Source organism: Theropithecus gelada, chromosome 3 (genome assembly GCF_003255815.1).
Source record: "Theropithecus gelada isolate Dixy chromosome 3, Tgel_1.0, whole genome shotgun sequence".
Taxonomy (NCBI): Eukaryota; Metazoa; Chordata; class Mammalia; order Primates; family Cercopithecidae; genus Theropithecus; species Theropithecus gelada.
The window spans coordinates 21,247,783-21,269,755 of NC_037670.1; the positions used below are offsets into that span (position 1 = coordinate 21,247,783).

General features: G+C 52.1%; 1 protein-coding gene across 3 annotated transcripts in view; it reads left to right on the forward strand.

Moving 5' to 3' along the window:
* Positions 1-1,192: 1,192 nt before the first annotated feature.
* The window catches only part of RIPK4 (receptor interacting serine/threonine kinase 4), a 27,128-nt gene continuing 6,347 nt past the window's right edge, over positions 1,193-21,973 (forward strand). The window contains exons 1-6 of one of the 3 annotated variants that reach the window (XM_025379406.1): positions 1,193-1,455; positions 10,420-10,711; positions 15,938-16,086; positions 17,941-17,990; positions 20,404-20,562; positions 21,311-21,414. In XM_025379406.1, coding sequence (XP_025235191.1) covers positions 1,274-1,455; positions 10,420-10,711; positions 15,938-16,086; positions 17,941-17,990; positions 20,404-20,562; positions 21,311-21,414 — 936 coding nt within the window. In that variant the 5' untranslated portion in view covers positions 1,193-1,273. Of the gene's footprint in view, positions 1,456-2,105; positions 2,302-2,348; positions 2,384-10,419; positions 10,712-15,937; positions 16,087-17,940; positions 17,991-20,403; positions 20,563-21,310; positions 21,415-21,973 lie in introns of those variants that run through there. The other 2 variants (XM_025379408.1, XM_025379407.1) reach the window with 2 other exon arrangements.

Below are 21,973 nucleotides of genomic sequence, written 5' to 3' on the forward strand. Positions count from 1 at the left end.
GAAGTGGCTCCCTGGTGCCCCCAGGAGGCCCCCGAGCAAGCATCGTCATTTTGGGATGTGTGAGTTCGCTCCAAAGAGCGGCCGGATGGGAGCGGGGAGGCAGTGGAGAGATGCGGCTCCCCGCTACAGGCTGTGAAAGAAGGTCCGTGCCCGATTGGAAGGGGGAGCCTGGAGACGCTAGGTCTGCAGCTTCCAATGCGCTGACTTGGGGCAGCCTCTCTCTTTCCGAGTGACTAACACAAAAACACAGTTAATGTCGTTAAAATACCCTCTCCTTTAGCTCCTCCCTCCTGTCTTCATTATTCATCTCCTGTGGCCAAAAATAAGCCTTCACTCACTGTTGCGTCTCAGGAATGTGTGAGTGTTTTCTGAGGTGTGGACGTGTGCGTGATCTGTGATGCACTTCGGCCTCTAACCCAAACATCCTTCCAAGGCTGGAAATTTTTTTTTTCCCATATGTGAAAAAAAAATCTTTCCTTTTCAAACCATCTGTAAAAAGAGGCTGTTATTTAGGAAAGGATGAGGGAACTCTTGCATTTGAAATGTACTTTAGATTTGCTGTTGGGTAATTTTTTTTAAAAAGTTACTTTCTAAGAGGAAACTCGTGTAAAAAAGCAAGACATGAACCTGCAGGGAATTAGGCTGACGAGTGAAGAAAGCCAATTTCAAAAAACTAGGCGCTGCATGATTCCTGTATCTAAACATAATATTTCTGAAATAAAACAATTTTAGAAATAGAGGAAAGATTAGTGATGCCAGGGCTCCGGGCTGCGGCTGTAAAATCGCCACAGGAGGGGCCAGGTGGGGGTGGGTACGAGAAGCTACACAGATGATTACATTGTGTAAACCTAATACATGCAAAGGAAGACGAGTAAAACAGGGCAAAACTAATAAGATCGGTGACTGTATCAAAGTCAATATCCTGGCTGTGAGACTGTACTTTTTTTTGATAAAGTTTTGCAAAGTGATAGCACTGGGGGAAACTGGGCAAAGTAATGATTTCTTCCAACGGCATGTGACTCCGCAATTAAGGGGAAAAAAAGCAAAGAAAAGCAGCGCAGCTGATGAGCACGTCGAGGCCCTTCTCACGCCCTGAACACCCAGGGGAGAGCGCAGTGACCCCGCGCGTCTATTCATCGGTCCGCAGTCACCCGGTGCTGGCAGGGAAGTGGGCGGGGCAGAGGGGCGGGGCGATCGACGGAAGTGACGTAACGGGGCGGGCCGCGCACCTGGGCACCTGGGCGGCCGCGGCGGCGCTGGCTAGACGCGCGCGATGGAGGGCGACGGCGGGACCCCGTGGGCCCTAGGGCTGCTGCGCACCTTCGACGCGGGCGAGTTCACAGGCTGGGAGAAGGTGGGCTCGGGTGGCTTTGGGCAGGTGTACAAGGTGCGCCATGTCCACTGGAAGACCTGGCTCGCCATCAAGTGCTCGCCCAGCCTGCACGTCGACGACAGGTGAGCGGCCCGGGCGGGGCGCTGGGGCGGGCGAGGCCGGAGCCGGGGTCGGGGTGTCGGGTCCCGGGGTCCTGTCTCTCTCTCCCGAACTCACCCCTGGAGCAGCTTAGGGGGGTAAACCAATTGCCGGCGAAGCCGCGGGACTCCGGCAGTGACCACTCGGCCTGTCCCGGCCGGAGGGGCGCGGGGACTTTGGCGAGCCCGGGCGCGATCGCGCACATCGGGGCCGGGTCAGGCGGCTCCTTTGGGGTTCCTCGGGGGCCGCGTCTGCCCGGACGTCCGAAGGCGCCCAGTCGTGCTTCCTGACACTCCCCGAATGGCCCCGGTTTTTTGGGGTCTCCAGCTCGCCTTGCGCCTCGGACCCGTGCCCTTGGGAGGCGCGTCCGGCCCGCCCGGGACCCACCGGGGAGTTGCGGTCTGCGCAGGGCTTAGAAAAATTGCTGTGTGGGCCTCTGGGCTTTGTGAGTGGAGTTAGCCTTCGTTCGACTTACTTAGTAATTTACGTTGGAACACAAATTGGTGTAAGACAGTAATTATTTCGGTCGGAAGCTTCGGCTTGGCTCGGGCGAGGTTTCCCGGGCGCCCGACGCTTGCGCGTTGGAACTCCAGGGCTCGGACCTGGCAGTGGGGTCCGGCATGGGGTCTGGGGTGTTGATCCGTCCACCCAGCCCCTTCTCGCCGCACACTCTTGTTTTAGCTGACTTAATTTCGAGACCGAACCGCTGGGGAAGGGCCTTGCGTTAATGCTCTGTGGCCGTGCGATGGGGCCCTCCTGCAACCCATTTTCTCTGTCCAAAAGTCAGAATGAAACCTGTCTGTACCTAGTACCTAGCAGGAGTGTTCAAGGTAACAAAGACGAATGGGAAGGACGCAGAGCCGCCCCTCTTAAATTCGGTGGGTCGATTGTCGTCTGTGCACAATTTGAGAGGTAGGGCGAATGTTCTTGAACAGCACCTCTTTGTTGTTGTAGATTTCACTGTTTACAGTTGATTTTGATGGTTTATATGTAAGGCTTAATTTAGCACATTTTAATTACTTATCCTTTAATGAAGCTTACATTCTACATGGAAGCTATGCTTGTATTTTACCTAGAGATTCCCTGGACACATACACTCAGAAGCGGCTACTTTTAAAAATACCATTTAGCCTTTGCTGCCTGGCAGACCTGGTTTTGAATGTTTGGCTGATTGAGTGATGGGGCCGCTAAGCCTCAGCTTTTCTGCAGAATCGTTGTGATGCTTGTGTCTGGGGTGGGAGCGCGTGCTGCAGCCCCATGTCGTGACTATGACGCCTCTGTGGATGAGAGACCCGTCCTCTCCCTTTGCATTTTCGTCCTTGGCTAGGAGACTACACAGCAGAGCTATTGGTGGCTTTTTGCCGTAACCTTCAAATGCATGTTTCTTGGAAACATCAATAGAGTGTCATCCAGTCACCACTAGTTCAAAGGTGAGATGCTGGCCCAGGCTGTGCACTTTTTCTCCCCTGCCCCAGATCCTGGGAACTTCTCAGGCCAGGAGGGGTGCTGTGGTTATTTTGATGAAATCCAAACCACTTTGAGTACCAGCCAGTGGTTAGGTTCTGAAAGGGAACCCTCTCCATAGGGGCATTCGTTTTCTCTCTTGGGGATGTGTGTCTGACAGTCTTGTAGTTGCAGCGAGCTTTAATCATCAGCGAAAATTTTAACACCACTTTCTTGTATTGGAAGAGCAAAGTAAACAAGCACCTCCCCAGACTGACTCACCAGCTCACATCCTTAGGATCTTCTGTTATTTCTAGCGACCAGTCCCCATATCTTGGGTGGCCTAGTTGGAGGGAGGCTTTCTACACTTGAGGCGGATCACTTAGGATATTGCATAGCTTGGTTGAAAAGTGTTTTGTACTTTAACTGGAAGCCTTTCCTGCCCTGCCCAAAGCAGACAGGTGGTGGCATGTCAGGTGGCTAGGTCGAGGTCAGCATCGCCTAGCAGGAAGCATTTCACCTGCTGTGCTCTCCTGGGCCTGGTAGAGCAGGTTGGGGCTTTGCCGTGTGCAGCAGTGGCTGATCTTTCTGAGAAGATGGTCAAACCCCGGCTGTTTGCGAAGTTGATTCCTTTAGGTTAATTATTAACTGTATTCGGCTTGAGGTTCTTGTTAGGAATGTACATCAGTCCTGCTGTGCCTTAAGGTAGTTGCTGTGTCATGTGCCCTGCCAAATTTCTCAGTGTTTTTCTGACGAGCTGCCTCCCACCCCAGCCCCTCATATTTGCAAGATGTTCCCTGAATTGGGAGATAGGATTTTCCTGGGGTCTTTGTGTGCAGCCCCCAGCCCTGTACCCCTTCTGCCTAAGTCTTGCTTCTCTTCTCGGAGAGACAGCCCCTCTAACCCCTGCCACATGGGTCTGAGCCTTTTCCAGGCTGCCTGGGGTCAGTTATGGTCCTCTCCACTTGTTGCGTAGGAGCCACCACAGGTACAGGTGCAGGTGAGGCTGATTTTCACTGGCCAAGGCTGCTTGCCTCTCAAGGTGGTCTGGGGTCTCCTGGCTCCCTGCAGCTCCCCTGGGCCCAGCCTTTAGTCACCCCTTGGCCATAGCACCTGCCCAAGACTTCTTTGATTAGCAGGCTGTGCCAGGCCATGTGAGCATGCTTTTCTATGCAAGAAAGGTCGGGGGGCTGCCTAGCCCCTAGACACTTGGCAGGGCTCCCAGGAGCTCCCAGGGCTCCTGGTAGTTCACAGGTGATACCCCATTGATCTGAGGTTCCCTTCGTCATGGGGCTTGGTGCCTCGGAGGGTCCTATGGGGTGGCTTTGGAGAGACAGCTGGCCTCCCTGGCTGACCCTCATTGTGGGGGGTCACAGGGCCTAGGGTGAGGTGTAGGGATGGGTGCTGTGACCAGTTTGGAGAGAATAAAGTGATCCCAAAGGCCCCGTTCTTCCCCTGCCAGCCACCCCGTGAAGGGGATGCTCAGAAGAAGCCAGTGCCTGCGGGGCGCCAGCTGGGAGCCACTCCTGCTCCTGCCGCATTCAGCCCTGGCTGGTCGGGGCGAGCCTGAGCAAACCCCAGGTTTGTAACAACAGAGCTGACAATTGGACAAGCCCATTTCTTGTCAGTTTTAAAAATAGCCGTGTGGGAACCCCTCCGAGGCTCCCTGGGAACATAATTGGATTCATGTGCAGAAGGCCTCACTGCGAGGCATCAGCTAACAGATGATGAAACACTTTTCCGGCTACATTTTCCCGAAGGTAGTTCCTAGGTTTCTCCTTAGGAGCTCTTTGTTACCTGAGCGGTCTCACCGCCTCCCCCACCTCCCTGCTTCTCACTTTTCCCTTCGTTTACTGCTTCTCCACTTGCACAAGACCACGTCCAGGGGTTGTTCTTTCCCCCTTTCCAGGTTGCGTGCTTCCAGGGGAAACCGCAGCTGGCCTGTTCCACAGGTCTTTGGGGTTTCTGAGCCTGGAGAAGAACCCTGGGACTTTAGGAAGTTCCTTTTAGAAATGGTTGGTGTGATGATATTTCTCGTATTTCTTGCTACTCCAATGCCCTCCCTAGGAGGGGGAAATACACTTTGGCTAGCCCTAAATGAGGAGAAACCCGAATTCATGTAAGTGCTACTCATCGTATCTTTAAAAAGTTGAACCACAAGTTGATCCTAATTAATGCCCAGAGATTTTTCATGTGGAACCCAAAACAGGGCCCAGGGGACTGTGGGGCGGGGGCTTTCCCCGTTCCTGCACGGAAGCAGAATTAGCAGCGCTTTCCTCAGCAGGCAAGGAGAGGGGAACAGGGCGCCACCCCCACTGAACTGTGCCTAAGCCTATCAGCGCTTGGAGCGAGGCACAGTTTTTAGGTTGTGTTTTAATTAACACCGGCGAGAGAGGGTTCTGGTCAACTCAGAAACGCTGACCTCACTGTCAACAGTAAGAAATGCGATTTGGAGACAGTGCGAACGTGACTATGTGATGTTCCATGCTCCCTGGCCGCCACCCCAGCACCTAGGCTGGATTCGGCATCTTTCCACGTCTTAAAATAATGATAATAATAAATCTACAGTTCCTTTTGTGTGGTCATCAAAATAAGCCAGAAACACTGCTTAGAAGAAAAAATGTATTTAAAAAAATAGTGCCATTGCTAAAAAGCAATTGGTGGGTTCTTTCTGTGCTCAGAGTACCTGAGCACTTCGTAACCTCCCTCCATCAGAGAAGCCTCTTCCTGCAGCTTGCCAGGAGGCCCTTTCAGGCTTATTGAATTGCAGATGCCGCTGGGCGACACCTGACCCCAGGAGGGCTGGAGCTTCCTAAAGCCACTGGAGTTTCCCAGATGTCACCTAGCGAGCACCTGAAGAGAGGCTGGAAGGAGGGGTCGTGTGGGTTTTGGCCAGTGGTTACTGGATGGTAAACAGTATGGAAAGTTTCTGAGGATATGCCGGTGCTTCTGAACGAAATCCATGCTGGTAGGCAAGAGAGCCGCTCCACCTCCACTCCTGGGCCTCAGATCTTCCACGGGGCGGTCCCGGGACCCCCTTCCTCAGCTGGAATCCTGTCTACCCCAAGCCAGTTTGGATCGTGCTGTCACAGAGAAGACACTTTTGTCCACGGAAACAATGACTTTTTTTTCCAGGACAGCTGATTTTCCTCGTGGAAAATGTGTGGCCCGTGGAAGGGGGAAGTCGTGCTCGGCTCCCTTCAGGCAGTTGTGCAAAGATGGGGTGGACTCCGTTAGGAGATTCTAGCAGGGATCCGCTTTCGGGACCCAACCGGCAGCAGTGGCCCTTTTTTGTTTGTTGTTTCTTTTAAAGTAAGGTAAATGGGGTCTCTGTTCTGCAGATAGGGCCCGGGGCAGGGAGAGTAAAGTACTTGCTGAACTCGGTGCGCTGGGGAGGGGTGTGCTCTGCCGCCAGCCCGTAGCTGTTAGAGTTGCTAATGAGCTCGCTCTGCAATCAGAAGTCACCTGAGTTTTATGTATTAAGCCCTTGGGCAAAAAGAAGAAAACACTATTTGCAGAGTGGCTCAGAGCTTCCACTTAATAAGCTACTCAGCCTTCCTTTGATTGACTTTGTTCTCAGAATACGTGTTTGTTATCAGTCAGCTTTGGCTTAGAGAGTTCACACTCAGAATGTCTACTAAATGTAGAAAAATGACCCTTGTGAATGGCCAGCCTCTAAACACCTGAATTGTCATTTCCTCAAAACCCTCCGGCGAGGAGGGCGTGCCTCACAGGGTTGCACAGTGGATGTGGGTCTGAGTCCTGTGTTAGGACTTTGGCCCGCTCCCCGGGGCAGAGTGTCTGGAGGAGGGAGGCCGCACTGGTAGGGGAGGGGCGGCAAGCTGGCCACATTTGAGCAATGGGAAACAGGCAAATCATAACTCTGATTCTTAACAAGACAGAAGACAGAAGCAGCAGCTGGTACCATGTCCCAGTCCGACAGTTTGGAGGTTAGCGGCTGTTGCTGGGGTGGAAGTTGTGCTTGTATTCCTTTAAATAACAAATGAGGGCCTCAGCCAACCGGTGTTCCCAGAGGAGGAGAAAGGCCGGGAGCTGAGAGGTGTCATTTTCCTTCTTTGGTGAACGGTTTCATTTTAGCTGATGCTTGACATTGGCATCAGGCCCTCTTCCTTTTTTCCCAATGCTCATTGAGACTGGGAACTGGGTTGAGAGTCCCCCCATCCCTTGATGGGTCCCAGAGCCTGGCCCACGCTGGTGGCTGCAGGGAGAGGGATTTCCCCTGGAGGGAGGGAGCAGCCGACGGTATGCTGGTGATGGGGCAGCTTTCAGCTCGGCCCAGGGACCCCCACAGGCCAGCACTGCACACTGGTGGGCATCTTGTTTTCCATTAATTGGTCATTTAACCAGAGTGCTAGGAAAAGCAGGCCATGCTACCCTCCGTTTTGTCTCATAATAATTTCACATTCATTCCTGATACCTGCTTCACTTGTTCCCAAGGCCAGTGGGATTCTTTGCTCCTTGAGTGTATTCAGACACACTCTTGACCTGCCCACCCCCCACACCCCCCCAGCTGCTTCTCCTGGGGTGCTCCTACGTCCACCATGGGGGGCTGCCTAGCGACCCCTCGTACAGCTCCAGAGAGGTCCTGTAAGCCTTTCTCCTCCACATGCAGTCAGTGGACCCGTCCGGCAGATTCTTCCTACGGAGTGTGTGTGCTCTGCTGGCTTCCCCTCTCCGCTCTGCCAAGCCCAAGGAGGTCCACAGTGACTGCTCTGCTTTGCTGGCCTCCCGGGTGCCCCTGGACTCTGTGCAGGTCTCAGCCTTCCCGACTCTCTCAGGGGCCCTTTCCGACGCTGACTTCTGACTTTGGGTCTCTCTTGATTCTCCATAGCTCCCTGGACCTTCCTTTCAAGAGGCTTAGATTTTTCAACCACACTTCTCTTTTGGGGGGTAATTCTCCATCTTCTCCCTTAGAGGGTACACGTAAACCCCGTGAAGACAGGAAAGGGACCTCCTGTCTTTAGTTCTGACATATAGTGAATTCCAGCGAGCGCTTGCCAGTACACAGAACTGCTTAAAATAAAGGTCAGGTGAGTGCTGGGGGTACTGAAGTGGTGATTCTGGACAGTAGTAGTTTGTTGGCTGAAAATGCACTCACTTGGTTTACATCAGGGTTATTAAACTTGGCACCACTGGCATTTGGGGCTGAGTAATTCTTAGCCTTGGGGCTGTCTTATGCATTGTAGCATGTTTGGTAGATCCTTCAGTTGTGACAACCAGAATCTTTCCAGACATTGCCCAGTGTTTCTTGGGGGGTGAAGTTGCCTCTAATTGAGAACCAGTGGGGCTATGCCCTGAGACGCAGAGCCCTAGCTGCAGGGCTCACATTGTGGGGGGCAGACAGACTGAGATCTCCAAGCCTTTGGTACCTGTCCCATGTATGGGAATTTCCACAGCAGGAGCTAAACAGTAGGATCCCTGGGTTCCTGCTGGCCTTTCCTGTGGGGAAAGTGTTTTCACTACCGCAAGGGAAGCCTGGGAGGGGCTGAATCTCACAGGGGAGGTCAGATCATTAAGAAATGGATGTGTTCTGTTGGCACTGTTTTGTTTTGGATTCTCCAGCAGGTGAGGAAATGGGAGCCACTGAGTGATTTCCCAGCACCTGCTCCAGGGTTTGTCACTGGGAGGGGCAGGCCTGTGTCCTGGCTGCAGAAGAGCCCCCTGCTGTGGCAGTGGAGACTGGGTTATAGGCAGGGACTTGCGCTGGACTCTGGATTCTGGGGGAATTACCTGAGGGCCACCCCAGCCAGCTGCCTTGCGTGGCCTGTGTGTGGACATGGAGCTGCTGGGTTTCCTGCTCTAGGAGGTCAGATCTCTCCAAGTGTGGTTCTGAACGTTTCCTTTAGGGAGCTTATTATTATATTATTAGAAAGCAGATTGGCCGGGGACAGTGACTCATTCCTGTAATCCCAGCACTTTGGGAGCTGAGGCAGGCGAATCACTTGAGTCCAGGAGTTCAAGACCAGCCTGGCCAAGATAGCAAAACCCCATTTCTACTAAAAATACAGAAAATTAGCTGAATGTGGCACACCTGTAATCCTAGCTACTCTGGAGGCTGAGGCATGAGAATCACTTGAACCCGGGAGGTGGAGGTTGCACTGAGCCAGGATGATGCCACTGCACTCCAGTGTGGGCAACAGAGCGAGACTCTGTTTCAAAAAAGAAGAAAAAAAAAAAGCAGATTTTCCAGCCCCAACCTGGAACACATTCTCAAGGAGCGAGGCCTGGGAACCAGCATTCCAGCCAGCTTCCTGGGTGCTTTCTACCATGTCTGTGTTTGGGACTGCTGACCTAGATCCTCCATGGCCAGCGTGCATCCTCGGATTCAGCCTCTTACCCTGAACGCATTCTGAGACTTTTGACCCATGACACTAATACAGACCGTTGCAGTGGGATTCCAGTCTGTGAAAACACAGGCTGCACCAGGGAAGTGGCCTTAGACCAGAGGTTGGCAGACTTTCTCCACAAAGGGCTAGAGAGGCAACGTTTTAGGCTTCGCAGGCCGCAGGGCCTCTGTTGCAAGGACTCCTCTCCCCTTTGAAGTGCAAAAGCAGCCACAGCCAGTATTTAAATGAATGGGTGAGACTTTCTTCCAGTAAAAGTTTATACAAACAAGGTGGCAGGCTGTGGGCAACCATTTGGCAGTTTCTCAAAATGTTACACATAGAATGTGACCAAGCAATTCTGCTCCTAGGTATATATCCAAAATAATTGAAAGCCAGGTCTCCAGGCGTTTGTCCCCCAATGTGTGCAGCTGTACAGCATTATCCACAAGAGCCAAAAGGTGGAAATGGCCTGCACCCACGAACAGATGAACAAAACGCAGTACATTTCATGCAGCGGAATATTATTCAGCCATGAAAAGGAAGTTTTCATATATGTTACAGCGTGAATAAACCCTGAAAACATGCTTAATGAAGCAAGCCAGGCACAGAAGGGCGAATTTTATATGCTTGCACATATATGAATTTGCCTAGAATGTAGAAAAGAGGTTACTGAGGATGGGGGTGAGGGAAGGAGTTACTGGTTAATGGGTGCAGACTTTTTGTTGAGGTTGATGGAAAAGTTTTGGGTATAGATAGTAGTGATGGTTGTACCATATTGTGAATGTGTGTAATGCCAGGGAATTGTACACCTGTGAATGGCTAAAATAATTAATACTATGTTATGTCTATTTTACTACATTTTATCTCTCTCTCTGTATATATATGTGTGTGTGTGTGTGTGTGTGTGTGTATAAAATTAGAATTTCCCTCCTTCTCACTTCTGATAACCTTGTGTTGCACAGGTACATTTCAGCAGCCTCAGGACAGAGATTCTGGAAAGCCCTGCGTTAGTGATGTGACAGTAAAGTGTGCCCCGTGTGTGTGCACTTGAGGCATTTGCTCAGCCCTCTGGAGCCAGTCGTCTTCTGGCCAGGTTGCTGTTCTGTGTTTGTGGCTGAGTGACCACTGCGTGTTCTTCATGCCTTTGAACTTTTTCAGGGAGCGCATGGAGCTTTTGGAAGAAGCCAAGAAGATGGAGATGGCCAAGTTTCGCTACATCCTGCCTGTGTACGGCATCTGCCGCGAACCTGTCGGCCTGGTCATGGAGTACATGGAGACGGGCTCCCTGGAAAAGCTGCTGGCCTCAGAGCCATTGCCGTGGGATCTCCGGTTCCGCATCATCCACGAGACAGCGGTGGGCATGAACTTCCTGCACTGCATGGCCCCGCCACTCCTGCACCTGGACCTCAAGCCCGCGAACATCCTGCTGGATGCCCACTACCACGTCAAGGTGGGGAGCCGCACGGTGCCCGAGGGAGCTGGGCAGGGGGGCCTGTGTCTTGGGGAGCAGGGCATCAAGCGGTGAAGCCCTGAGGTCAGGACACAGTCAGAAGAGGAGGTGGTTCTTCTTGGAGGAAAGAACTTGAAACCAAGGACTTTTGCAGCATGAGGACTCCAGGAGTCTAAGCTTGTCCTGGTCGGTATGAAAACCACACGCTGTGTAGCTGGAGGGTGGGCTTGGTGAACACGGGGGCTGTTCCCCCAAATCCTGGCATATGACTCATTCTGGAAAAAGATTGCAGGTTTGTGGGTTTTGGTCTTACGAAATCAGGTTAGAAATCAGCCCGTGGGCCAGGTGTGTCCTTGCGAGACCTCAGGCTGTGCAACGAAGGGACGCGTTTCCCTCAGTGTTTTCAGGAGCTCAGGGTGGTGGGAATGTGGGGGTTCTCTGCAGTGGGGTCCTCACAGTGCTGTGGGAACAGGCTGTGAGGAGGGTCTCGTTGCCTCTGTCTGCCCCTGCGTAGAGTGCGGAGGAGCAGCGTGCTGTATTAGTGCAAGGCGTGGGAGCTGGAGCTTGCTTTTGCTTTGCTGATTGGTTTTTCAAACAGAAAAGTAAGAGGGATAATATAACTGAGAACCAGCGTTGCTGCTGGGCCTTGGCAGGTGTTAGCATCATCACCTTTGCATCAGGGCTGTATTTCCTTGTATCTCCTGTGATGGCCTCATGGCTAGGGTTGTACTGTCGTTGACATGTGGTGGTTACACCTGGCACGCTGTAGTTTTTCCCACGTGGTGATGTTCACATGCTCTTGGGAGGCCCAGGGTGATATGCTGGTCTACACGACACTGGTGTCTGCCCTGGGAGTGAGGAGCCGAGAGCCATGTAATTCATGCAGGGGACAAGCAGAGGAGTCCCCGCCTGGCTTGGCTGTGCTACTATTCCTGGTGGCACAGCACTTCCAGGCCTCTCTGATGGCCTGACCATTAATTAGGATAGACCTGAATTCAGGGCCCAGCCCTGCCCCTGAGCTCTTGGTGGGGATGGGAGTGGTGGCCCGTGTGGCATGTGCACGGCCGCTCCCTGTGCCCAGACTCTGCGGCCGAGTGCATCTGGCGTGCCTTGCTCAGCCAGGGCGGCGGTGAGGAGGTCAATTTTTCACTTTGGGCAGTAATTATAAGTTGTCTCTTAGGTAGGTGTTGCCCAGTAATAAGATTTCAGCTAGAAGATGAAGCACTGTCCTGCTAAGTGAAGTAGGAAGTTGAGATAATGGAGACAAAAATCAAATGACTGGGCTTGAGTGGGCTCTAGGGTGGCTTCCCGCATCTGCTCATGTTCTGGGACCCCTGGGATTCCCGTTTCCTGTGACGGGCAGGGCTGGGCCTCACATGCGGACCCTCCATTCCCGCCAACATTTATGGGCTTGTTTCTAGGTAGCTCCGGCCCTGAGGCCCTAATGACTGGTAAGGTCTGCTATGCAACATGCACTAAATACCAGAAAGGGCATGCCAGAGGCTTCACCTGCGGGAGCTGCCCTCATCCTCAGAGCAGAGGTGCAGAGTGGACGGTGGCCTCTGGTTCTTGCTGAGTCTCGGCTCAGAGTGAGTAAATTAGCAGCCAGGATCGTCCAGCTGTAAGTCGTGGAGCGGAGACCTTGATTTCCACCTGGCCTGCCACTGTGCTTGACATGAAAGAAACCAAATGACCACTGCACGTAGCGGTCACTTGGGGGCAGAGTATGTGACTTGCAGGCAGGGCTTGGAGGCAGCCCTGTGGGAGGGGGTGGGAGTGCTACTGGGGCTGGGCCTTCACACAAGGTCCGGCTTTTCTGCACTCAGGAGTCGGGGGCAGGCAGCAGCAGAGCGTTTAGGTGAAGGAAACAGCCCAAGAGACGCAGGGAGAGCTCTGGGCTTTCTTGCGGGGGTAGCAGGCAGCAGGGCTTCCCTGTCTTTCAGGATGGCTGCAGCAGACAGATACTGCCTGGAACTGCTTTCTCAGGGAGGCTGCTGTCGAAGGCACACCAGGTGCTGGCCAGGAAGTGGCAGACATCTCTGCCTGGCGCCCCTGGGACATCTTAAGGCTCTGTGTACCCTGACAGGCCGCAGGAAAGATTGCTTTTGTGTGACATCCTTCTTAATCAGGCATGTTAGTCACCATCAAGAAGCCCAAAAACAAACAGAAAAATGTATTTACATGACATACTTATTTTTTCTTAGAAATAGCTACTGGTGTGTAGAGGGCAGCAGGGAGAGTGTTGGGGTTCTAAGAGTCAGCACCTTTGTTCCTGAAGACAAAGTGTGGAAGCTCTGCATGGACTGGCCACTGGGCTTCTGGGCAGTCCTCAGTAGACAGTTATTCAATGCAGGAAAACTTTAATCTAGAATTCTGAAATTAGATCTTAAGTCGCCATTCCAGTCCTGCCATTTGCCTCTGAGATGGGCTACCTCGGTGCCCAGGGCTTGATTCAAACTGAAAATATCACAGCAACTGTCTGCTTCACAAAGTATATAAATATAAATAGTATATAAAGTAATAGTATCAAATTACTACTTGATATTATTCAACATTAAATATACTAAATACCAATATTAAGATATTAGTTGGAATCAATTTCAAGTTAAAAATGAAATAACTTGGTTTAAAATCTCAGGCTGCATTTATATGTCCAGTTAGCCCAGAACAGACGCTTTTCAAAGGGTCACACGTGGGTCGCGTTCTGCTCTGTCTTTCTTTTAAAGGCAGCAAAGCCCCGGCAGGCCACTTTCTTAGTCTTGACAGCTGGACCTTGAAGTTGAAGGGCCGTGTGCTTGGGGGCAGCTGTGAGCCCTCAGCTCTTAGAGATGCAGAGTCGGGTGCTGATGATAGTGTTTGTAAGTGTGGAGGCATTTGCTGGTCAGAGTGGATGCCACAGTGGCTCGCTGTTAAGGACACGGGGCAAGGGGCAGCTTGGGTGGGAACATGAGGAAGGGCAGAGGGGAAATGCAGCTGGCCCGGGATCTGAGATGTGGAGGGAGGAGAACACAGAGAGTCAGCAACCCTCCCAGAATTCTCAATTCCGAGCTTGCATTTTGTTGCCAGAGGTTTTGCAGAGAATTGCTGCTTATTTTCTTTTCACCAAGTATAGTCTGAGTGGCTGGCTCTGTCCGACACAGAGAGGAGGAGAAAAGGCTGCAGGGCTGGGGAAGCACCAGGCTGGGATCTCTGCCCCAGTCCCTCTCATTTTTTCTTTTCTTTCTTTCTTTTTTTCTTTCCTAATGATCCCAGATGTCATTTAATTTTCACAACAAAGCTACAGGAAGGGTACTGTTATTGCCTCCTTTTATGAAAAAAGGAAACAGGCACAGAGAGGCTAATCGTCCAGGACCACAGAGCTACTAACTTGTACAGGCAAGATTAGAACAGTGAGTGATCCTTAACTAACTGTGAGAGGGTGATACTTTTTTCCTACATTCAGCCATACAGGGGGATGAAGTCCTATAAATTGTGTGATGCTTTCGTTATTATTGTATTTTATTTTACTTTTCGTTCCGGGATACATGTGCAGGACGTGCTGGTTTGTTACATAGGTATATATGCGCCATGGTGGTTTGCTGCACCCATTAGCCATCTAGGTTATCATCTAGGTTTTAAGCCCCGCATGTATTAGGTGTTTGTCCTAATGCTCTCCCTCCGCTCTTCCCCTATGCACCGACAGGGCCCCGCATGTGATGTTCCCCTCCCTCTGTCCATGTGTTCTCATTGTTCAACCCATTTCTGAATTTGAAGGCTTTCAAGCCGCCAATCACTGTTGAACTGAAACTTCCTGTACTCGAGCTTATTTGGAGAGTTAGGACACGTTGTGTCCCAGTGTCCAGCTGCCGCCGAGGTTTGCACAATCGGGTGATGGCGTTCCTCTGGGGAGCTGACGCTTTCCCTGGGGTGCAGAGTGTGGTCTCAAGGCGGTGCAGGCCTGAAGACCCTGGGAGAAATGGAAGTGGGAGGACATGAGAGCCGCTGGGGTCGGGGCCTTATCCTGGTGCTCCTAGCTGCAGACGAGGAGGGCTGGTCCCTGCTCACAGGCCTTCCCCCCACCTCCCTGCAGATGTGCTCAGGATCCCTGGAAGCCCGAGTCATGGGTCATAAATTCTCCCTGCTGTTTGGTGCTGATGACAGCAGCCCTATTGGTTCACCACATGGGCACGGCCAGCCCAGAATTAAGGCCTGACTCAGCCTCATTTCCTGTCACTCCATGGGTGTGTTCGAGAGGAGCTCAAGAGTTAATGAAAAGGATTTTTTAAAAAATCCATATGCCTTGAAGGAGAGTTGAGGGCGGCACTCCCCCTGGATCAAGAGTCCTACTAATGCTAATGACTTGTGGCTTCATCCCACACGGTTTTCAGCAGCTTCAGAGGGGACTGAGTTACACTGGAGAGGGGAGGACAGTGGCAGGAAAGGAGATGCCCCTGAGAGAGGTCAGGCCGGGGGTCTGTGAAGTCTCCCCAGTGAGCTCCAAGGTCACCTTTGCCCGAGGGAGACCTGAGACCTGCCTCCCCCGAATGTGGACGCTAAGGGCATTCCTGGAGGAGCTGGTGGCTGGTGCTCCTTGGGGCCTGGGCCCTGCCAGCAGAGGTGTTTATCAGACCTTTGCTTGAACACATGTGTTTGAAGCAGCCAGCCAGTGTCTGATCACAAAACACTCCAGATGGACGGGGCTGCGAGGCGTGTGTGTTGTTTGCTTTAAAGTTTAAGCTTCTGAAGGTATGTTCCCCTTTAAAGGACTTGCAGCCACTTGCCCGCCAGCCTCCCCAGCTGGAAGGTTGCATAACCAGCTCCCCGGCTTCCCGAGGAGCAGACCTGATCTTTACATGTGTCTCTCTTTACCTGAACCCTCTAAGGCTTGCTTTTTTCCCTTTATGCCAGCTCAGCTGGCTGTCAACCACAGTGGCAAACATGACGCCTTACAGAAGGTGGATTCTAATTCTTCTTGAGTTCTGTCTCAGAGAACTCCTTCCTTACAGTACAGTTCTTTAACCTGCCCGTCAAATGTGCTGCTCCTATGCCTCCGGGCTTGCTTCTGCCCCAGAATCTGTCTCCCTCCCTGCCTGGGGCAGGGCTACCTGGAGAGGCACAGACATGGCTCTCAGGGGCTCTTGGAAAGCTCTCACCCACCCTCAGATTGCAGAGGGCAGCTTTTGATAAAGCATCATAAAATGTCACTGTTGAAGGCTAATGAGCCCTGCTCTGATGGCTGTGTTGCAGATTTCTGATTTTGGGCTGGCCAAGTGCAATGGGCTATCCCACTCACATGACCTCAGCATGGATGGCCTGTTTGGCACGATTGCCTACCTCCCTCCGGAGCGCATCAGGGAGAAGAGCCGGCTCTTCGACACCAAGCACGATGTATACAGGTGTGTGACATGCCACCCCCATCCCCTCTGGGTGCCAGGGGCTCTGAACCTCAATGCTTCGTGCCCTGAGCTGCAGCTTTCAGAAGGGCCTCTTACTGCCACTCAGAAATGGGATTCAGGCCAGGTGCGGTGACTCACGCCTGTAATCCCAGCACTGTGGGAGGCCGAGGCGGGAGGATCGCTTGAGTCCAGGAGTTTGAGACCAGCCTGGCCAACATGGTGAAACCTCATCTCTACAAAAAATACAAAAATTAACCCAGCATGGTGGTGTGCACCTGTAGTCCCTGCTACTGGGGACTGAGGTGGGAGGATTGCTTGAGCCTGGGAGGTAGAGATTGCAGTGAGCATGATTGCACCACTGCATTCCAGCCTGGGCAACAGAGCGAGACCCTGTCTAAAAAAAAAACAAAAAAACAAAAAAACAGAAAGGGGGCTAAGTCCACATGAAACGGGTGGGTGCTTGTAGAGTTCAGGGATTTCTTTGCTGTGAGTGTTGCTGGCCAAGGAGGAAGAATGTTCCTGGGTCCATGTTCAAGCCAGGCTGACAGCTCTGCCCTGTCAGAGCCTTGGCGATTTTATGACCCATGGGCTTTATGGCTTGTCTGTTGGAAGAACCTGCTGCTTTCAGTGGTCTGGGTGTCTGTACGCATGTGTGTTTGTACTTCCCGAAATTCACTTTGATTTTGTGAGGTGAGCAGCTCATCTTCTTCATGGCACTTACCTTTGTTGGTCAGAGATCACTCCCCAAGTCACCTGGTCCCTTCCTTTTTCAAATTGTAAAGGTCTTAATCACACAGACTTCTTGGAGAAGAAAAGTGGGCGGGAGCATGTGAGCCAGCACTAAGCCTCCCGTTGTGTCTCTTATCCTGCAGCACTGTGACTCTGATCCAGCATTTGAGCTCTGCCTTTTGGTCACTGCCACCAGCAGCAGCCCAGGCTGACTGGTTTGACAGTAGCCATTGTGCATGTGCTTAGCTGGGGCTTTAAGCTGAGAGTTGCCTGGAAGTGTCACTTTGGAGACTAGTCACAGCTTGTAGAGTTAGGGGAGAGTTAAGATCCTCTCCATTTATTTTAGAGTTTGGAGTTTCAGCTTTTGAACCTGCCGTTTGAACTAATTTTTGATAGTAAATTCGGTGTCTATAGACAGCCACTCTCACCAACTCAGTGCTCCCTGGAGGCTCAGTTTTCAGACTTCTGTTTTTCTTTTCTTCTTCTTCTTTTTTTTAAATCAATTTGGGCACCTTTTTTGGTGTATCCAGAGTAATGTGCATGAACATATCCTTCATATATCTATATATTTCTAAGCAGCCCCCGAAAAAGGCTTTGGGGCGTTTGGCTGTATTGCCTCCTGTGTTTTCTGTGTGGTTTCTTTAACAACCCTCTGACAATGAAATGTCAGCAAGCCTAAGTTAGGAACCAGAATCCATGTTTTCAGAGAATGAAATCATTGTTGGGAGAGGGGGACATGGGATTTGCCCATCATTCATTCATCCATTTCTTCAGTAAATGCCTGCACAGGTGCTCTGTGCCTGGTGCTTGCGAGGAGATGACAGTGAGGCACACAGGTGCTGTTCCCCAGGAGCTCATGCCCCATGTAGGGTGGCACCCTCTCTGGGAGTCCCTCAAGCTGCCTGAAGATTTGTAGCCCAGTTGACGAAGTTACTGGGCTGTCAACATGCTGGGCTTCACTATAGAGAGTTTTCTCTTTTTAAAAACAGGAGAAATATCTCAGTGTCATGGCTCTGTCTTTGGAAGGCTTCAGAACAGGTTTCTTCATGCCTCTTGCTGTGCATGAGCGCTTTCAGCTTTGAGTCTCTGGCTGTCAGATGCTAACGTGCCTGGTTTCTCTTCCAGCTTTGCCATCGTCATCTGGGGCGTGCTCACACAGAAGAAGCCGTTTGCAGGTGAGTGGAGGTGTAATGTGCTTGTCTTTCCTGGAATAATGGGGGGACACCTTGTTGTCCTTTCTCTATCCTAAAGCAGAGCCCGTGATCCACGCCGCCATAGGTGCTGCTCTGTGGTGTAATTTGCACGCGGGAAAAGGCACAGGTCTGAAGGGGCCTGTTCAATGGAATTTTTGTAGGTGCCAGCTAGTTTTCTTTGGTTTTTTTTGGTAGTAAAATATATATATAACATAAAATTGGTCATGTTAGCCACTTAAAGTGTTTAATTGAGTGACATTAACTACATCGGCAGTGTTGAACAAGCGTCACCACTGTCTAATTCCAGAACATTTTCATCATGCCAGAAGGCAAAGCCCATGGCCATTCCGCAGTCCCTCTCCCTTCCTCCTGCTCAAGCCCCAGCAACCACTCATCTGCTTTCTGTCTCCATGAGTTTGCCTGTGCTGGTATTTCAAACTAATTCTTTTTTGTTTCCTTTAAAAAAAGTAATAAAATACACATAACAAAACTTAGCATGTTGACTGCGTGAAGCGTACAGTTCAGGAGTGTTATGTCTGCCCACATGCTTGCACAGCCAACGTCCACAGCCGTTCAGTGTCATGGATTCGCATGCGGAAGCAGCGCCCCTGCCCAGCCTGAGAGCTGTGCTGTTTCCTTCCCCAGCCAGGCAGCGACCGTTCCAAACACCATCCTCAAAGTTGTCACACCTTGACTTACTTATCATAAAAATCTAGGACTTTTTAGCTTTGTTGGACAGATTCCCTTTTCCTCTAAAGGCATTTCTGGGCTACTTATGATATTTTGTGGTGTGACCGAAAATGTCTCAAAATGAAGATGAGAGTCAAGGCCTACCCCCTTGTTAGTTGGGGCTCAGACTAGGAGCTGATGTATGGGAAAGGTGATGGGGCGAGAAGAGATCTTCTCAGCATCGTAAGGTCAAGTATCTTGGCAGCTTTGAAAGAATGCCAGTAGAAAGCACGGAACACGTTCTGCCAGGCCTCTGCTGGCAGACCTCTGTGTTGCCTGACCACCTGTTGCCTTTCTTGCCTTCTGTACGTTCTCCCGCACAGTGCCTACGGCCCGAATGCTTGTGAAATGTGACGGTGTCTGATAGATGAGGGGGTCTGATAGATGTGACACTCGAAGCTAGGCACAGGGGACAGATCAAGGCTCAAGTCCCTGTGCTTTATTGCTGAATATGCCTAGTGTTCCATTATTGGAACGCTAAGCATGTGGGAATTATTCATATCCTACTGCTCAAGGTCATCACCAAGGTCTGATTTTTCAAATTCAAAAAGTTGCAGCCTCAGGCATAAACGGGTTAATAGATAGGAGGGGGTTCCAGGTGCAGGAGAACAAGATCTCTCCCCAGCTTTTCCAGTCTGCGTTTGGCAGCAGGACATATTCCAGGTGTTTACGTCAGTTCACTTTCGTTTTATTTAGAAGAGCTGTTGGTTTTGGAAGTCTGAATAATCATGGAAATAGCCTGTTAAATACTTAAGGTATTTATTGCACAAGATTTAATGGGAAAGTGGAGCAAAACATCGTATGGAATCCTGGCAGCTGTGGGTGATTCTCGGCGGATTTTCCACACCTGCTGGGGCACACGGCCTCTCCAAAGAGCTGCCATTCCATGGGCTGATGTGTTTGTATCTGGAGCGCAGAGAGGGCTGTTGGGAACAAGAAGCTTGGAGTCCGCCTTGAGGGTTCCAGGCTATGCAGAAAAAAGAACTTGGCCCACTGGAGGTCACCCTGAACCCTTCCCAGTCAGGGTGGAAGTTGTGGCCATAATAATAATAGTATGCCAGAGCCCATGCATGCTAGTGAAGGCAGTCAGAAAGGACAGGTGCGGCCCCACATGGTGAATTGAAGGGAAAGAGCCTTCCCACACACCTCAGCCCTGGTGCAGCTGCAGGGGAGGCCAGCTGGGGGGACCTGAGCTTGGGATTGGAGTTGGAACTGAGGAAGACTTCTTCGCCATTGTAGAGAGAGTTGGGTCTCTGTGGATGCAGGACGCTGTGGCTCCTTCATGGTGTGTGAACCTCATTCCCTGTGCTGGCTTGAGCTGTTGATGGAATGAGCCTCATAAGATATTGTTCTCCTTTGAACCTCATCTTCCTTTGGGTGGGATGCCGAGAAAGATCTCTGTGACCAAACACACTGACTCCATCTGGTAGATCAGAACCCAAGGAAAGAGGTCGATTTCAAAACCAGGAAACTAGAGAGCACGGTGCCCCGTGAGGATGAGGGTTACAGGAAGCTCTGGCTATGAAACGGGAGGGGAAGCTGTCTCCCTGGGATAGTGTGGGGATGGTCCCACCGTGGTCCCCGGCAAGTGTGTCATTTCCTCCCAAGAGCGAGACGCTGCCACCCAGCCCTGCAGAGCCCCTGACTCGCATCCTTCCCTTGGCAGATGAGAAGAACATCCTGCACATCATGGTGAAGGTGGTAAAGGGCCACCGCCCCGAGCTGCCGCCCGTGTGCAGAGCCCGGCCGCGCGCCTGCAGCCACCTGATACGCCTCATGCAGCGGTGCTGGCAGGGGGATCCGCGAGTTCGGCCCACCTTCCAAGGTGATTTCCCCAGGGTCTCCCCAGCACGGTCTGTGGGTATCACAGGAGATAGTGGTGACGGACAGGACAGGGTCAGGGACCAGGCCTGGGTGAGAAACGAGGCATGTAACAGGTGGGCCGAAATGAGCCCTGCACAGATAGGTTGGCCCCAGCACCTGCCTGTGGCCTCTGGTACTCAAGGCTCGGCCACAGCAGCTGGAACTGAGTCGCCTCCAACCATCCATCCCCTGCTCCCCGCCAGGGCTGGGCTTGCTGCCCAGAGGAGTCTGCATGGGAGTCTGAAGTTCAGGTGCAGCCATGCTCTTCCCGGGGACTCACCTGGCTGGTGGCTGGAGGTGTTGCCCTTGGGGAGTTGACTTCCTGGGACTGATGTGTCTCTGGCATAGGAAAGTCACCCTGATGAGATGGAAACTGCTGCATTTAAAGCTTACGGCAGGAAACGGGATGAATGGGGAGCTCCTCCGCCAGGTGCTGGCAGCTCTGCTCCCTGCAACTGGCAGGTGGGGCTTTCCCGGGGAAGGCTTCTGCTTTGAGCCTGGTGAGGCCTGCAAATGATTACCAACGGGGGGCCTGGGTTTGGCCAGCAAATCGCCCATGTCGGGCCCCTGGGCTTGCCTGGCGAGCTCAGCCTGGGCCGAGGCATGTGAGAAATGCCCCAGCTTGTGGAGGCCCTGCCTGTGTTTAAATGGAAGGCTTGTGTACGCAGAAGTTACCATCCGAGTGACATGTCCCCTTTCTTCCCCACAAGAAATTACTTCTGAAACCGAGGACCTGTGTGAAAAGCCTGATGATGAAGTGAAAGAAACCACTCACGACCTGGACGTGAAAAGCCCCCCAGAGCCCAGGAGCGAGGTAACGGGCCCTTCCCACAGGGGTCTTTTGTCTCCTCGGCTTCCAGGCAGGCTTGCCAAACCCCTCCTCCTCTCTGCAGACTCCTCCGCGCCCGGACCACTCTCCCTCTCTTCTGAGCCCATCCCGCACCCAACTCCGTTAGAAGTGTAGGTCCCACGGGGGCTCAGGTCCACCTGCCCGACTGCATCCCCGCCCCACCTCCTGTCTGTGATTCTGCATGAGTAATGTAAGGGCTTCCCTGACACTAAATAGCCACTCATTGGATGTGCGTGGAACCACGGGGATCAGAAGGCCCAGCCCCAGACAGGGAGGGAGAGCTGGTGTCGGTGTCTTTGCACCTCTGGTTCGGGGATCCAGTCCCTTTATAGCTGCTCATAAATGGTCTGTACTCTGATGAGTGCCACGTAGGTGATTTCAGATGTGATAAGAAGTTCCAGGCCGGGCGCGGTGGCTCAAGCCTGTAATCCCAGCACTTTGGGAGGCCGAGGCGGGTGGATCACGAGGTCAGGAGATCGAGACCATCCTGGCTAACATGGTGAAACCCCGTCTCTACTAAAAA